This window comes from Acinonyx jubatus, chromosome A2 (assembly GCF_027475565.1).
Source record: "Acinonyx jubatus isolate Ajub_Pintada_27869175 chromosome A2, VMU_Ajub_asm_v1.0, whole genome shotgun sequence".
NCBI classification, from domain to species: Eukaryota; Metazoa; Chordata; class Mammalia; order Carnivora; family Felidae; genus Acinonyx; species Acinonyx jubatus.
In genome coordinates, this window is record NC_069383.1 from 12,217,552 (window position 1) to 12,235,698 (window position 18,147).

Below are 18,147 nucleotides of genomic sequence, written 5' to 3' on the forward strand. Positions count from 1 at the left end.
TCCTGATTCTAATCTCAATAGTTTATCCACGATTGTTCACTGTCTTGAGATCCTTTAACTTTCACCAAAGACGTATATTTTAAAATTGTGCTCTCATGTTATAAGCTTTACTGGTGGTTTATATCTGTCATCCATTTTACAAACTAAAGTTTGTTTGTAAACTTAAGAGGTGCTTGCCGAAAGTTACTCAAAAAGGTGATAGAAAGTGGTCAAAGGGAACATCTGTTTGGAGACTGGTCAGGAAATTACTTGTTACATTCTGCCATCCATTAGGGTTAGTTAAGTCTGGTCTTCACCTTGTGTTCTTTTAATTTTCCCCATCCTCACACCTAATCCACAACCATATTCGACATACCTTACTTTGTCTACCTATTCTGTTTAGCCTTCAGTTATATACTTTATACTTAATATAACTTTATACTTCACTTAACCTTACCTCATTTCTCTACCCATCAATCCCCTAATGATGAGCCCTCTCCTGTTATAGTTTGGATTTATTTAAAAAATATTTTCAACACTTTTAATGTTAATTTTCATACAGTAATGTAGCCATTTGATGTGTAAATTTCAGTGAGTTTTAACAAATGTATAGATACATGTAGCTATCACAACCAAATTATAAAATATGTTCATCACCCTAAAGGTTTCTTTGTGCTCCTTTTGAATAAATCTCCATTTTCATTCCTAACCTCAGGCTGTTTTCTGTTATTATAGATCAGATTTTTTGTTTCTTGAGCTTATTAATGAAATAATAATATTTATGTCAGGATTCTTTTGCTTACTGTAGCCCTGTACAGAATTATCCATGATGGTGCATCTATCAATAGATTTTTATTTCTGAGTAGTGTTCCACTGTATGAATGTACCATTTATTTATCCATTCACTTATTAATCATCACTTGGGTTTTTCGAGTTTATTGTGAATAAAATTGCATTCATGAAGATGTGTTTTGTGGATGTGTGTTTTCTTATAGCTTGGGAAAATATCTAAGAGTGAAGTTGAATTATGGCTTTGTAGGCTAAGTGTATGTTTACTTGTTGTTGTTTATATCACCAGCAGTGTACGAAAGATCCAGTTTCTCCACACCTTCACCAACACTTCATGTGGTCAAAATCAATTAAAGATATATGTTGGCATTTGTGTCTGAATTCTCTATTCTATTTTATTGGTTTATGTCTCTTGATCTAATCATAGTATGTAAGTAAGATAGTGTTTTGATTACTGTAACTTAAATTAAGTTGTAAATAAGGTATTGTGAGTCTCCCACCTTTTTTGTTCTTTTTCAAAATTCTTTTGGCTCTTCTTAGTTCTTCATCGTTGCATAGAAATCTTAGAGTCAGCTTTTCAATATTAAAATAAAAACTTCCTGGGATTGTGAGTGACATTTTATTGAATTTAGAGACTAATTTGAAAAGAAAAAGGCATTTAAACAAAATTCAAGCTTCTGATTCATGAAAATACAATGTTAATTTATTTAGGTATTTCTCAGTTTGTATCAGCAATGTTTTATAGTTTCAAGTGTATAGTCATGTACAGTTCGTTGAGTTATCTTTTAGTATTTCATTTTTTCCATCTTATTATAAATTATAATTTTTATTTTCATCTCTAGTTTCTTGCTAGTATGTAACAATACAATAGATTTTTATATATTGAGGCCTTTGTCCTGTGGGCCTGGTAATCACTCATTATTTCTGGGAAGTTTTTGTTTTTGGTTTTGTTTTTGTTTTGTGGATCTCTTAGGATTTTCTGCATAATGGATTATGTAATCTGCAAATAAATATTTTTTCTTTATTTACTAACTGTATGCTTTTAATTTCATTTTCTTGCCTTAATGCATTAGCTAGGATGTCCAGTTTAATGTTGAATAGAAGTGGTGAGAACAGATATTGTTGCCTTCCTCCCTATCTTGGAGGAAGAAATTAGGTCTTTCATCATTAGGTTTCATGTTAGAATTAGATTTTTGGTGGGTTCTATTTATGAGTTTAAAGAAGATTCCATTTGTTCCTAGTTTGATCAGAGTTTTTCATCAGTGGATGTTGATTTTTGTGAAATGCCTTCTCTGCTCTTGTTTAAGTGACCATGTAGTTTTTCTCTTTATTTCTGTTCATATGGTGAATTATATTAATTAATCTCCCAATGTTAACCCAACCTTGCATATCTGGAATAAAACCATCCTTTTGTTATGGCACATTATTCTCTTTAAGTATTGCTGGATTTTATTTTCTCATATTTTACTAATGATTTTTCCTTTCATATTCACAAGGGATATTGGTTCTTAGTTTTCTTTTTTTTCAGTGTCCTTGGTATCAAGATTTAATTCTGACCTCATAAAATTAATCAGCAGTGTTCCCTTGCGCTCAATTTTCTGGAAAATTCTATGTAGAATTGGAAATATTTCTTCCTTAAAAATTTGATAGAATATACCAGTAAAGCCACTTGAAACTATAGTTTTCTGTGTGGGAGCATTTTAAATTATGAATTCAATTATTTTCCATATTAGGAATACTTAGGAAACATGTTTAATTTCTTTTTGAATCAGTTTTGGTAATTTTTAACTTTCAAAACATTTTCTACTTCAGCAGGTTTTCCAATTGATTTCTCATTTAAGGTATTTTAATATTGTTGTCTTTAATTTAAATGAATTATGATCATATCTTTGGTTAGTAGCAGATCAGGAAATCAAGAGTGCTCTTATCACACAGTCTTAGTGTCAGTGTGAATCAATCCAAAATCTTTGGAATATAATTGGCGTTAATAGAAACCAGTACCTTTAACATATCTACCTTGTAAGTGCCCAGTCTAGGGATTTATCAGAAATATCATGTGTATGGAGTTATGATGTATAAAGATATTTATAGCATCATTTTTCACAATAAAATGAACACAATAAGCAATGATCAGCAGAGGGATAACTAATAAAGAATGGGCATCCCTATAACAGAACACTATGCAGAAATAAAAGTGGGCAACATGTATAGATATGCTTTATATATCTATTTTTTAAAATTTTTATTCATTTAGTTTTCCTGTTACAGGAGCTTCTATTTTTTTCTTTAATTTACATCCAAATGAGTTAGCATCTGGTGCAACAATGATTTCAGGAGTAGATTTCTTAATGCCCCTTACCCATTTAGCCCACCCCCCCCCACAATCCTTCCAGTAACCCTCTGTTTGTTCTCAATATTTAAGAGTCTCTTGTGTTTTGTCCCCCTTGCTTTTTTAAATATCATTTTTGCTTCCCTTCCCTTATGTTCATCTGTTCTGTGTCTTAAAGTCCTCATATGAGTGAAGTCATATGATAGTTGTCTTTCTCTGACTGACTAATTTCGCTTAGCCTAATACCCTCCAGTTCCATCAACATAGTTGCAAATGGCAAGATTTCGTTCTGTCTGATTGCCGAGTAATACTCCATTGTATATATACACCACATTGTCTTTATCCATTCATCCATCGATGGACATTTGGGCTCTTTCCATACTTTGACTATTGTCAGTAGTGCTGCTATAAACATTGGGGTGCATGTGTCCCTTCGAAACAGCATACCTGTTTCTCTTGTATAAATACCTAGTAGTGCAATTGCTGGGCCATAGGGTAGTTCTATTTTTAATTTTTTGAGGAACCTCCAAACTGTTTTCCAGAGTGGCTACACCAGCTTGCATTCCCATATATATCTATTTTTATATATTTTTATATATTGTTAAATGAGAGAGAAAAGGTTTTAAAATAGATTTTCACAAGATTTTCTATAAAGAATATGCAGATACATACTTATAAATTTTTTCTAATATTATATGGCAATCTAGTTGGGCTTGGCAACATCAGAAATGGGAAGGAAGATTATTCCCAAATTATACCCTTCTGCATCTATTGACACTCTCAGACTTAACAGGTATACTTCAAATGAAATCCCAAATCCAGATAAATGGTTGTAGCTGCCATTTTTTCTGTCTCGCTCTAGCATAAAGCAGACTTACAATTTACATTTGTCAGTTGGTTCAGGTTGTAAATATAACTGCCTATATTGGCTGTCCTTATGCTTGCCACTTTGAAGTGCCCAGCTGGCAAACATGGACACACCATAGAAATAAATGTAAGAATCTTGCTTGAATGCATACAGATGCATGTGTGTTCAGAAGAGTGGAAACCTGAGACAGTAGCAGAGAGTGAAGTACAATTTGGGGGCAGAAACTCTCCCCAGTTTTCTGGAAGGTCCTCAGAGTTAGGAGCAGGAGCTTCTCTATGAAATGAGTGAAGGAGGAAACAGGCTTTGTAGGGGATTTCTGGTGAAGTTAAGGCTTTGACTGAGACCAATATGCATGCTTTTAGGATATTGGTGCACATTTTAGATGTCAATTGTAATGTGTCCTATTGGGGGTTAGGGGATGATTTTTTCTCTGAATAGCTAAGAGAATCGGAGAAGAGTCTAGGATATAGGGCAGAAGGGGTAATCTGCTTAGAGTCTGAGATGTCTCTTGAATCCTAGACTTGGGGCCTTTGAGGAGGCAGTTTTGGTATTGAAAGCCTGTGATTGGTGAGATTTCAGGTTTCTTCATTAAGCAAAAAGTTTCAAAAGTTCTGACACTTAATTGGTCAAAAAAGGGAATAACTAAAAGTTTGTTCTGCTTTCCGCAGTCTGATTGCTTAGGGACGCCCTGAACCTGGGCTAATTAAGAACAGGTACCTCAGTGACTAAGTCCCCTTGGGAAGGAGGGTAGTGGGAGGGAAGGAGAGAGAAAGAGACCCTCAGTTCCCACAATGCTGTTATTTCTGGACTTTCTGCTCAGCTCCTGTTGAGTAAGTTGCTGTGGCCCCTGTATATGCATCAGCAGTAGCCAGACAAGTTATCCAAGTCCTGGAGAGTCTGAGAAGGGTGGAGAGGCCCCTCCATGGGGGTGAGTATTTTCTCAGGGTTTTCCTCTAGGAAGGAAAGAGTAGGAGAAGATCAGATTGGAGTTCTGGGCTTGGCTACCTGTTAGAACAAAGGAGGCCCAGAGCTTAAAGAGTGGTTGAGGACATCACCGAATCCCCTCTACACAGCAGAGAGCAGATTTATTTCTCCTCTGTTCCAATGTTAAAAACAGTCACTGCTAAGATTCTTCTATATTTTTTCACCCAGTGCCCAATACACAGACATTTTAGCAATGCAGATCACTGAGCCATCCCCACAATACTGTTCTTAACCTGTTTGCCCATCATTCCAACCTTCAGAGGCTTGGAGGAGGTGGCATGAGTAAGGGAAGTGAAGACGGGGAAATGGTAATGTGAGCCATGAAAGCAAATCAAGAAGAGTGGGCTCCACGGGGTATGGCCCGACTGCTTTAATGAGCATCAAGTACTATTTAACCATATAGCACACATCCAAGCAACCATCATGTAGGGAAATTTATCAGCATGACTTTATAGCTCAACAATAATATAGATATAAATATAGATGTAGATACAGACACAGATATAGATAGATATATACACACATGTCCCTGCCTTCATAGAGTTTATATTCTAGTATCATAGATGAACTGTGAATACATGAAATTAGATTTCCTGTCCTTCTTCCTTGCCTTATATTTATTCCAGCATGATGAATAGACTAGCATCATAATTGTACTTACTTGTCTTGTATATAATCTGGCATCCACCCTCCCCTTGAATGTAAGCTCCACAGGGCAGGAATTTTTGTTTGTTCTATCCACTGCTGAATTTGCTTAATGTTCAATGAAGGAATGAAATTAGTATACATATCATATCAGGTAATAAAAAGTGCTACAAAGAATGGTAAAGTCCAAAAATGAACAAGTTATTCCTAATTGGTGTAGGGTTACTGGATAGAATCCTCTGAGGAGATGACATTTGAGTAATGGGATGAATAAAGTGAGAGGTCAAGATCCAGACATCCACAGGGGCTACTGGCCTCAGATCTATCCTTGTTAGGGACAGGTGCCACCTTTCCTCTCTCCCAACATTTTGCAAAGCACATGGGTTTAGGGAAGAATGATTCTGCCCTGGGAAATTATCTCCAGAGAGCTCCAGAGCTCTCATTTGTAGATGTGTCTGCTCTGTACCATGGAAGTTCACACTCTGGGGAGAGCAGGGGTGTTGGTCTTAGTCCTCTGCTGCTTTTCTACTGCCCCATGATAAGTCTAGACAGTACTAGTAAGGATGAGGCACAGGGTTCAATATTCCATGTTTTGAACATCACCTAGAACACCTTTCTATCATCTGCTACAATTAACATAAGAGGAAATGACACAATCCCAGGCCTGGTGTGGCTGATCAACACAGCTTCATAAGTGGCCAGTTTAACACTCTTATCCTCTGTCCCCTGAGAGAAGGCGTATCCAGTAGTGTAAAAAAACAAGAAAGGGTTCTTATCCTCTATAGAGATGAAGGAGTCCTCATCTTCAAGACAGGTGATCTTGAGGTAGATTGGAGGTCACCACATTGAGGTGTGGCCTTGTGCAGAGCATTGCAGTCAGGGCTTTTCACCTGGTCTTCAGGTTGGAGATAGTTTCTCATCTTAACCTGTCTTCCTTCTCTTTGGAGAACAGGACCATGTGGAGCCATGTTACCAGTCTTCGAGCTCTAGGTTTTTCAAAAACAGAAACAAGGAGTAAATGATGAACAATCTCTCTGGTGCCACTGAGTTCTGCCTTCTAGGCTTTCCCGGGTCCCAAGAACTACACCACACTCTTTTTGCCATATTCTTTTTCTTCTACTCAGCAACGTTAATGGGAAACACAGTCATCATCGTGATTGTCTGTGTGGATAAACGTCTGCGGTCCCCTATGTATTTCTTCCTTGGTCATCTCTCTGCCTTGGAGATATTGGTTACAACTATTATCGTGCCTGTGATGCTTTGGGGATTGATGCTCCCTGGGATGCAGACAATATCTCTGGCTGCATGTGTCACCCAGCTCTTCCTGTACCTTGCTGTGGGGACCACAGAGTTCGCATTACTGGGAGCGATGGCTGTGGATCGTTACGTGGCTGTCTGTAACCCTTTGAGGTACAACATCATTATGAACAGCCACACCTGCATCTGGGTGGTCATTGTGTCATGGGTGTTTGGGTTCCTCTCTGAAATATGGCCAGTCTATGCCACATTTCAGTTTACCTTCTGCAAGTCAAATCTGTTAGACCATTTTTTCTGTGACCGAGGGCAACTGCTCAAACTATCCTGTGGTGACACTCTTTTCACAGAGTTTGTTCTCTTCTTAATGGCTGTTGTCATTATCATTGGTTCGCTGGCCCCAACAATAGTCTCCTACACCTACATCATCTCTACCATCCTCAAGATCCCCACAGCCTCAGGCCGGAGGAAAGCCTTCTCTACGTGTGCCTCTCACTTCATCTTTGTTGTGATTGGCTATGGAAGCTGCTTGTTCCTGTTTGTAAAACCTAAGCAAACACAGGCTGCTGAGTACAACAAGATAGTTTCCCTGTTTATTTCTGTGGTAACCCCTTTCCTGAACCCTTTCATCTTCACCCTGAGGAATGACAAAGTCAAAGAGGCCCTTCGGGATGGTATGAAACGCTGCTGTCGACTGGTCAAGGATTGATTCTTCTATGTCAATTTTGTTTGGAAACACAGTAATCATTGGGGATTATTAAGTAACCTAGAAAACCCTAATTCCTCTCTTATCATTATCATCCTTTCAGAAGCAAATGGTATGTACAGTTTCCAGTCAGGCCATGGAAGAAGACAAAGAAGATGAAAATGAAACCCATCTGTGCTCACTAGAATCTCATTCATCAGTTCCTGCTGCTTCCACTATTGAACTATGGAAGCATATCTTTGGGAAGTGGGAGGAAGTAGAGAAAAGAAACACATATATTTTTGTAGCAATCTATAGCTCAGTTAATTCGCTAATAATCCCTTTCTCAAAATGTGTATCCTGATGGAGGAAGGATATGGGAGAAGGCTAAGGGTGCAGGTCTGGAGTACCAAGGAAGAGAAGCTCACTTTTGTTGTTGTTGTCACCATTGTTAAATGTTGTAGACTTTTACTATATTTTGTCCAATTTCTTGACAAGATTGCCACATGTATTTTAAATATTGTGTTTCTCTCTTACTCTTGTGGTTTATCGTGCGGTTTATTCTGGTCCCATTTTACTGCAAAGTAAATAAAATGTTATATACATTTTTTTGCCACAGAAGCAACCTAGATTGGTGAGATGGGGATTGGAATACTTTTTTTTTTCAGTAAATCTTTGTGAAGTAAATATATGAAATATTTTGGGATGTTTGGGAATTGAGACAAAAAAGAATTAAATGACTAATTCTACAGAGAATTAGCATTTTACAGCTGCTTAAATCAACTATTTCTAGTGAGACTGCTCCCAGACGCAGACTTCAGGCTTCATGATGCCTTTATTTCTTTGTCTCCCAAATCCATGTGTATTAGTACCTTTCCATAGATCTTCTCTGTGGGGAGCATCAAAGGAATGAGAAGCTACCCTCTTAACTCACAGTCCTTCAGGAATTCCAGGGCATGGCTATTTAGCAATGCAGTTGTAGGATATTCATAATGTTTGAGGAAGGGATTTGATGGAACGTGTTGATTAAATGATAACACTCAGCACCTGAACTGGGTGGATATATTGAGACACCCAGCAGTGGATGATGGTGTTCCATAGGTTTGCAAAGAGTGCTGTGTGGGGATGCCTTCCATTTGATGAGGACAAGGAAGACCACCACATATGACCTAGTTGATTTCACCTCATATGGGCACTAGATGAGGTGTTGAGTGGGGCCTTAATCCAACCCATGTTCTGCTAGCCAACCAGTGGGTTGTAATGGGACTTCATTGGCTAGAGAAAGGGCTGAAGGTTGTCACAAAGGTATTCACCCACATCCACATTCATTTTCTGAGGTCTGTCAGTTTTTTCTCCTTCAGTAATGCAGAAAGGATGTCTTTTCTAATTTGTACAAAGGGCTTTCATAGCACAAGAATAGGAAATTTTATATATTTTTGGTGGGAATATAAAATATTTTGGTCCAAGTAATTAGACAGTAGGAAACTTAGTAAACATATGCTGTACATATATAATATTGCCTATTCTCAAATCTGTTGATTCTTTTTTCAGCTTTATTGAGTCTACTGATGAGCTTATGAAAGGAGTTCTTTTCCCCTCATGCAGTATTTTTTAGTTTATAATATCTTCCTTTGATTCTTTCTTACAGTTTTTATTTCTCTACCGAAAACCCTTCTTGTTTACGCATGTTGGTCACCTTTTCCACTACATCATTTTACATGTTAATCCTAGTTACATTACTTTTACGGAAGTCAATATTTGCTAGTATAATATTTTATTTATTTATTTATTTGGATTGTAGTACTCTTTATTTTTAAATTGAAGTGCAATTAACATACAACGTTACACTAGTTACAGATGTATGGTGTATTGTTTCAACTATTCTATACATTACTCAGTGTTTACCACAATAAGTGTAGTCAGCATACAACATTGCTACAATATGATTGACTATTCCCTATGCTGTGCTTTTCATCTTGGTGCTTACTTCATAACTGAAAGTTTGTACTTTTTAATCCTGTTTATCTATTACACCCATCTCCCAACCCGCCTCCCTCTGGCAAATACCAATTTGTTCTGTACTGAGTTTTTTTGGCTTTTTTGTTTTGTTTTGTTCATTTGTTATGTTTTTTAAGACTCCACATATAAGTAAAATCATATGGTATTTGTCCTTCAATGTCTGACTTACTTCACTTAGTATATATTACTTTCTAGGTCCGTCAATACTGTCTCAAATGGCAAGAGCTTATTTTTTAATGAATGAGTACCATTCCATTTTACACACACACACACACACACACACACACCCATATATACATTTATCCATTCAATTATTAGTAGACACTTAGGTTGCATTCATATCTTGGCTATTGTAAATAATGATGTAATAAACATAAGAGTGCATGTATCTTTTCTAAATAGTGTTTTCATTTTCTTTGGGTAAATATCCAGTAGTAGAATTACTGTATCATATGGTATTTCTATTTTTATTTTTTTTGAGAAAACTCCATACTGTTTTCTACAGGGGGTGCACCAATTTACATTCCCACCGATTGTGCACAAGGATTTCTTTTTCTTCACATCTTTGCCAACACTTGTTATTTCTTGTATTTTTTAACTTTAGCCATTTTGACAGGCATGAGGTGATATCTCATTGTAGTTTTGATTTGCATTTCCCTGATGATGAATGATATGGAGCATCATTTCATGTGTCTATTTGCTATCTGTAAGTCTTCTTTGGAAAAATGTCTATTCAGGACCTTTCCCTATTTTTAAACTGGATTATTTGTGGGTGGTTTTTTTTGGTATTCAGTTGTATTGTTTTTAAATAATAATTTAATAATAATTTTAATTTTAGATCATAACTCTTATCAGTATATCATTTGCAACTATCTTCTCTCATTCAGTGGGTTGCCTTTACATTTTCTTGGTGGTTTTCTTCACTGTGCAAAAGCTTTCCTATTTATTTATTTATTTATATTTTTTAATTAAATTTTTTATTTAAAAAATTATTTATTTTTTAATTTACATCCAAGTTAGTTAGCATATAGTGTAACAATGATTTCAAGAGTAGATTCCTTAATGCCTCTTACCCATTTAGCCCATCCCCCCTCCCTCAACCCCTCCGGCAACTCTCTGTTTGTTCTCTATATTTAAGAGTCTTTTATGTTTTGTATCCCTCCCTGTTTTTATATTATTTTTGCTTCCCTTCCCTTATGTTCATCTGTTTTGTATCTTAAAGTCCTCATATGAGTGAAGTCATATGATATTTGTCTTTAAAGGCTTTTTATTTTGATATCTTTGATTATTTTCATTTTAAAGTTTAAAACTTTTAAAAGTTCTATTTTTTTTGATGATGCTCTATGACTTGCCATGTACATCTTAATTTAGAATTCATTTCAGATGTATACTAACAATGCCAGTTAGCTAGGGAAACATTACTCCTATGTAGCTCTCTCCCCTTCTTTTCTTACTGTTCTTACAGTGTCTATATAGTTGCAAGCTTAGCAATACATTGTTACATTTATTACTTTATATTTTTTTATTTAAAACATTTTTTACTTTATATATTTTTTAAAGAACATGGAAGAAGAAAGAAGAGCAAGTATATATTTATAGCATTTGTTGTATTATCCTAATTTACCTTTTCTGGTACTCTTAGCTTTTCCCTCAGATTCAAGGTGCCATTTGGTGTCATTTTCTTTCTCCAGAACAGCTCTGCCTCTATCCACCTCCTTTGTGCTATTATTGGCAAATATATTACATTTGTTTATGTTATCCATTCAACAATACAACTATTTACTTATTTTTTAATATAATTGCTTTTTAAATTAGTTAATAGTCAGAGAAAGACAGATATCATATTTTTCACTCATATGTGGAACTTGAGAAACTTAATAGAAGACCATGGGAGAAGGGAAGGGGGAAAATAGTTACAAACAGAGACAGAGGGAGGCAAACCATAAGAGACTCTTAAAGACAGAGAACAAACTGAGGGTTGATGGGGGTGGGCGGTAGGGGAAGATGGATGGTGGGCATTGAGGAAGGCACTTGTTGAGATGAGCACTGGGTGTTGTATGTAAGTGATGAATCATGGGAACCTACCCCCAAAACCAACAGCACACTCTATATACTGTATGTTAGCCACTTGACAATAAATTATATTAAAATAAATCAGTTAATAGAAGGCAGGGGAAGAAATATACATTTATACTGTCTTACATCATTACAGAATTACCCTTACCAATGCTGTTTCTTTGCATGTATATGGATTCTAATTACTTCCTGGGGTCATTTGCTTTTAGTTGGAAGGGATTCCTTCAGTATTTCTTATAAGAGGGGTCTGTTTTAGTTTATCTGGCAATGTCTCTTTTTGACTTTAATTTTTGAAAGATAGTTTTTCTGGATATAAGATTCTTGGTTGACTATTCATTTATTTATTTATTTTTATTTAAGTATGGCTTGCACACAATGTTATATTAATTTCAGGTGTACAACATAGTTATTGGCCATACTTTCTTCTTTCAGCACTCTGACTATATCATCCCATTGCCTTCTGGTCTTAAATGTTTCAATGAGAAGTCAAGCATTTAACCTTATTGGGGTCCTCTTTTCCCTGAGATGTCTTTCTTTTACTGGTTTGAATTTTTTTCTATGCCTTTTAGAAAATGCACTATTGTGTTTTAGTTTGTGGATTTCATTGAATTTATTTTACTTGGATTTCATTGAACCTTTGTGGATGTGTATATTAATGGTATTAAAATTTAGAAAATAACTATCATTTCCTTAAATATTTTTTACTATCCTTTGTGTCTCTTCTATGCTTCTAGTGCTCCCATTGCATATATGTTGGTGACCTTAATGGAGTCCCATATTTCTCTGAGGCTCTGTTCCTTTTTTCTTCATTATTTTTTTCTTTCTGTTCTTTTTGTTGCATAATTCCTATTTATTTGTCTTCAATTTATTAATTTATTTTTCTATAAGTTAAAAATCTACTATTGAGCTCTTCTGAATTGTGAGATAGAGAGAGAAAGAGAGTGAGAGCACAGGGGAGGGCAGAGAGAGACAGAGAGGGAGAGGGAGAATCCTAAGCAGGCTCCACACTGTCAGCACAGAGCCTGATGTGGGGCTTGTTCTCACAAACCATGAAATTGTGACCTGACGCTTAACCAGCTGAGCCACTTAAGCGCCCCATCTTCTCTTCCACTGAATTTTTAATTTCACTTATGCTTTTCAAGTCTTGAATTTCCACTTGATTTTCTTTTTTAATTTTGATCTCTTTGTAGATATTCTCTATGTGGAGAAGCTTTAGCAACATATCTTCCTTAAGCATTTTTTCCCTTTGGTTGTTTGAACATATTTTTATGGCTACTTTTGTATTTATAATGGCTACTTTGAAGTCTTTTGACTATAAAATGTGATATCTGGGCCCTCAACAAGCAGCTTCTGTTGTGTGCCTTTTGTATTGTGTATATGTCGTACTTTGTTTCTTTGCATGTCTTGTAATTTTTCATTGAAAACTAGACATTTTAGATATTATACGAAAACACTCTGGATGCTGGTATCCCACCTCAGGGGCTTGTTGATACACTTTACTTGTTGGTTTGTTTAGTATCCTGGCTGGACTACTTTAGTCCATTTCTCTGGCAGTGTGTACACTCTGGGGTCACTCCTTAGAGGCCACAGTCTTCACCATATGCACAATCTCCCTAATGTAACAGTGGTTTTAACAGGACTCTCTTTGACTGTCTCTTTCCCTTATCACACCTAGTTGTTAGGCTGTACTGATTGCTGGCTAATTCTTCTACTGTTTTTGACAATGTCCTGAGGCATAAATTGCTCCATAGTTGGATTCAACTAACTTAAGATTCCTTTACAGAGGTAATTTTTGAGGTCAGAGTTTGACATTTATTTTGACCCCAGGGAGGCATTTCTTAGCTGTCTCTTTCTCCGTTTCTGTTAAACTAGCTGCTCTATACTTTTCTTTGTATCCCTTTATGAAGTTACCACACTCCTCCTTTGCTCACCACCAAAACCTTTATTGTTTTTGAAAGTACTCTAAAGCTTGAACATCCCCACACTGTTTCACATAGTCAGTTCCTTCAGAGCTGGCTGTCCCCTGGGAAAAATATCTGGGACATGACTCTGTAGCTGGGATTGAGGACAGTGGTGCAGTTTTTTCCAAGTGATACCCCTGCTTCAGTTTCAGGGTGATGGGGCAGTAGCAATTATTTTTGAACTTCTTGGCTTGCCTTTCTGCAAGGGAGGGTGATTGAGGCCCTCATATTCTCAATGTGCTGTTCCTGAGGTAGAACCTCTGCTCTATGAATGAAGACTGAGCAGGAGCAGGAAGTCCCAAACCTGTTGTCTGCATTCTCCTGGCAATTAGCTTTCGCAACATGTAGTTGTGAGGGAGGAAGAGGAAGAAGTGCAGACCCCTGCCCCTTTTGGGAAGACACTGTAGCCCTTGGCTTGGAGCTGGGGCTAAGGGAGCCCACTGTTCTTGGCTATATCTGCCTGAAGTGGACTTTCCTTCCCATACTGAATTGGGAAGGGGGAGGAAGGTGTTGGGTCATGTTTAAAGTGCCACAGACTCTTGCTGCTCTTGGCATATTCTCTTGAATTAATGTTTCTTCATTTGCTATATGCCTTTAGTACAATTTCCAGAGACTTCAAATATTTTTAAATAGTTGTTTTAAAGTCTCTCACTGATAGTTCCAATATCTGGATCTGCTCTGAGTTTAGTTACATTACTTTTTCTACTAAAACTGGGTTGTTTTTCATGTGTGTGTATGTGTGTGTGTGTATGTCTCATATGTTTTAAAATTAAATTCTTGGGGCGCCTAGGTGGCTCAGTCGGTTAAGCGTCCGACTTCGGCTTGGGTCATGATCTTGCAGTTGGTGAGCTCAAGCCCTGCATCAGTCTCTGTGCTGACTGCTTCAGATTCTGTGTCTTCCTGTCTCTCATCCCCTCCCCTACTTGTGCTCTGTCTCTCTTTCTCTCTCTTTCAAAAATAAGTAAAGATTTTTTTTAAAGTTAAAAAAAATTAAATTAAAATCTGTACACTATCTGTAGAACAGTTGAGTCTGAGGTAAATAGTATTTGTGCCTCGAAATAGGCAGACCTCTTCTTGGGTTCAGTTGTAAGTTTGAGGAGTTCAGTTAATATGATGAGGAAGTCGAGCTGGATTGGGGGTATTTTGTTGCCTTTAGTGAACCAGATGCTTCAAATTCCTTTAGTGGTAGGTTGCTGTTGCTTGGTCTTAAAGTATCTAGACCGGGTATATGCATTATTGGATTTAACAGAAAACAGTAATCACCTTGATACTTTATAGTTGTGAAATGTTTTTAAATCTTCATAGTGCTATTACAACTGTTTTTGACACTGTCGACCTTTCCTTGCTCTACCCATAGATATGTTTGTATGAGGGATAATCCCCTATCTTGTGGCCATTGTTCTCAGTATGCTCAGGTAGTCTACTCTTGGTGAAACATTTTTTTCACTGCCCTTTCTCCCAAACTTATTTTCTATTAATCTCAAGGCCACAAATGTGCATGGCTTAAGATACAGTTTTAACCAAATCACTCATGTGTACAAATGATCTATTTCCCTAGACTTCCAGCATTTCTTCCATAGGGTTAGCACTAAGCACCATTCTTTGAAAATTGACCAGGTTTTAAATCTATTTTCTCTTCTTCACCACTAAATAAAGACTTTTCTAGAATTCTCTTTTTTTAAAACTTTTAGTTTTACCTTCTATTCATTTTTTGAGAATAGGATGTTAACAACTGTACTGAAGCCAACAAAAACTGTTCTAATTTTATAAAGAGCAATCCAGGTTCTAACATTACACACACAAACATTACATAATTTATCTATAACTCCCTTGAAATTCGCTTGTCATTGGAATTTTCTCTAGTTACTTGAGACAATTCCATTCTTATATGAGATCTGTCTCTCACTAGATCAAAAAAAGTATGTCTTTTCTGAGGTGATTTTTTGGAAGTTGTTGTGGAAATGGGATTGTTGGCATCCCCTACTCAGCATGTCCTCTACCAACTCACTGCACCAATCCCCCAGCTACTGTGAGGGTTGGCTTCAGGCAACGGCTCCTTCTTCAGACAACTGCCCTTGACTGGACAGGAGCCCCCTCATGCAGAACGTTTATAACCTACCCTTCTCCAGAGAAAGACTGACTGACTGAGAGAGACAGAAAACCATTCCATTTGTCTCAACATGCGACCAACTCTATGGAACAATTCTTTTGTCAAAAGTCCTATGGGACCAGGCTAAACCAGTCCTCAGTTGAGACCACGTCTTTGAGTAGCTTTCTTTCCTTGTCCTATTCTGCTTCCCTCACTCTTCCTTTCCAGAGAGCACTCCCACCATAAGTCACTTCCTCAGAAATCCTTGTCTTAGGCCATTTCTAAGGAATCCAATCTAAAACAGTTGGTATTAGAAGTGGTCTTAAAAGCAGACACAGATGAGGAGACTCTGGAGGTGGATCACTTGTTGGTCAGATGTCAATCACTGACAGCTTGGATAGACCCTAGAATGATTATAAGGATATATCAAATGCAATTGTTAAGATTTTTTACTCTGGTAGACTAGTATCTGAGAGGTTCAAGGAAAATAGTAACTGTAAGGAAAATGGAACTTGGTAGATATTGTGAAGTGCCATTATTTGAGGAAAAAAAATGGCAGGCTCCGCTCTATTTAAAGCTAAGTGTGAGACTTTCAGGGCCCTCTTTGGCAACATTAAAGACACTCATTCTGTATAGTCAGAGGACTGACAGAGTGAAAAACAGACACAGAATTTAATTATAAAAGTAATGTAATTTCAAAGAAGGCTCATTCAACCTTGCCAATTCTCCTTGTTCCAAAGACAGGGCCCTGATAGGAAATGAGTGGGACTCTCAGTGTCAGTATGATGATTTCTGGGTAGATACAAATGAGAGCTTTGAACCCCCAGATTCCTCTAAACTCTCTTGATCTGCAGTAATGATGCATTCCCCTTTTGGAAGACATGCCCCCTCCTTTCCTTTAGGACTAAAAGAAGTCAGATAAGGCACAGGCCTTATAAGACAATGCCAACTTCCTCAGGATCTTCATCCATCTCTTCTCCTTCTACAAGATTCATAAATTAAGTTTAATCTCCACATAAACTAGGGAAGAGCTAAATCTGCCAGCAGAAGAGAGATACACATCAAAGTTTCTGCAAGAACTGACTAACATGCACTAGCAGGCACTGGAAGAGCCTGCCCAGGAGTGAGTTTAGAGGGTGGGGGATCAAAGGATGGTTGGAACTTAAAACTGAATAAGAGAGAGTCTGTTGATATGGAGCCACTCCCTCATCATGCAGGATTAAAACCTTGGCAAGGGTCCTGGGGATAAGGTCTAATGTATGCAATTTTCTGACTCACAGAATTTTGAAAAAGGTGAGAGCCTTCATTAAATTAAGTAAAAATGCCAAAAATTGCCTTGGAAGACTTGGAAGGAAGGAATAAAAAGGCTTAGAAAAGTAGAAATGTATAATGGGGCTATTATATAAGACTGAGAAACCCTTCAGTTTGCCATGTTGCTTGGGAGGGAGGACCAAGAAGGTGATAAAAATGTATGGTTAGGGAGGACATCAGCTGAGGCTGTTGTTAGGAGATATTGTTACAGAACTGGGCTTCCTAATGGCAAGAGCATACAGGTGACCAGAAAAACAGAGGCCACATGGCAACACTTAACTGTCAGATGCAAAGTGCACATACTTTCTCTATTAGACAGCAAGGTCAAAATGGCAAACAGGAGGGGCCAGAACTGCATCTTTGGATATAGAAAATAGAACATGGTGTTCATGGGGCAAGATATATGGGCAACCAACAAGAGTATTGCTTAGTGTACACAATAAAAGAAAGTAAGAATGAATGAGAAGGCTCAGATCAGCTACTCCAATGGAGTCATGATCCCTTTGCGCAATCTCTAGATTTGAACCATCTCTCAGCTCAATATCATCAAATAAAAGAGTGTGAAGCACCAGAAGTAGGACCCTATAATACCAGAACAAGTATATTCAATGTGATTTCCCCAGCCTTGCCCCTAAAGCCCACAACCATTTACTTGGATAACCATCACTAGAGAAAGGGGGAATACTCAGATATTTTAAGAGCTGTGGGATATAGGAGGAATTGAAGCTTATATTCAGGGATATGAGGCAACAGCAATGCTCCCTTACTAGAGAAACATGTGGGAGCCAGGTAGTTAATGGAGTTTGGATCCAAATATCTCATAGTAGTTTCACTGGATTCATCTATTTTTAACTCTTTTTCTTCCTGTTTTCTTCTCCATTTTCCCTCTTTCTCTCTTCTCCTTTCCTCTCCTCTTCTACCCCTCTAAATTCCAATCTCTCTCTGTCCCTCCATCCCCCCCTCACTCTCCCTCCTTTATAAACACAAACTGCAAATATTCATTCTGCATCAGGCCCTATGCTAAGTACTGAGAATTCAAAGATGAGATCCAGACTCTTCCATCAAAGAGCTCACAGTGCAAGCAGGGAGAGTCGCAAGTCAGAGAACAGCACATTGTGATAGGATCCCTCTCAGAGTCATGCATAGGGGCGTGTGTCA

General features: G+C 37.4%; 2 protein-coding genes across 11 annotated transcripts in view; both read left to right on the plus strand.

The window, feature by feature from the left end:
* The window catches only part of KEL (Kell metallo-endopeptidase (Kell blood group)), a 258,323-nt gene that overhangs the window by 182,562 nt on the left and 57,614 nt on the right, over nucleotides 1-18,147 (plus strand). The window lies entirely within an intron of this gene.
* Nucleotides 1,992-9,207, plus strand: LOC106986540 (olfactory receptor 9A4-like). Its single transcript, XM_053217971.1, has one exon. The coding sequence runs from the start codon at nucleotides 6,613-6,615 to the stop codon at nucleotides 7,555-7,557; it is 945 nt and encodes a 314-aa protein (XP_053073946.1). The 5' UTR covers nucleotides 1,992-6,612; the 3' UTR covers nucleotides 7,558-9,207.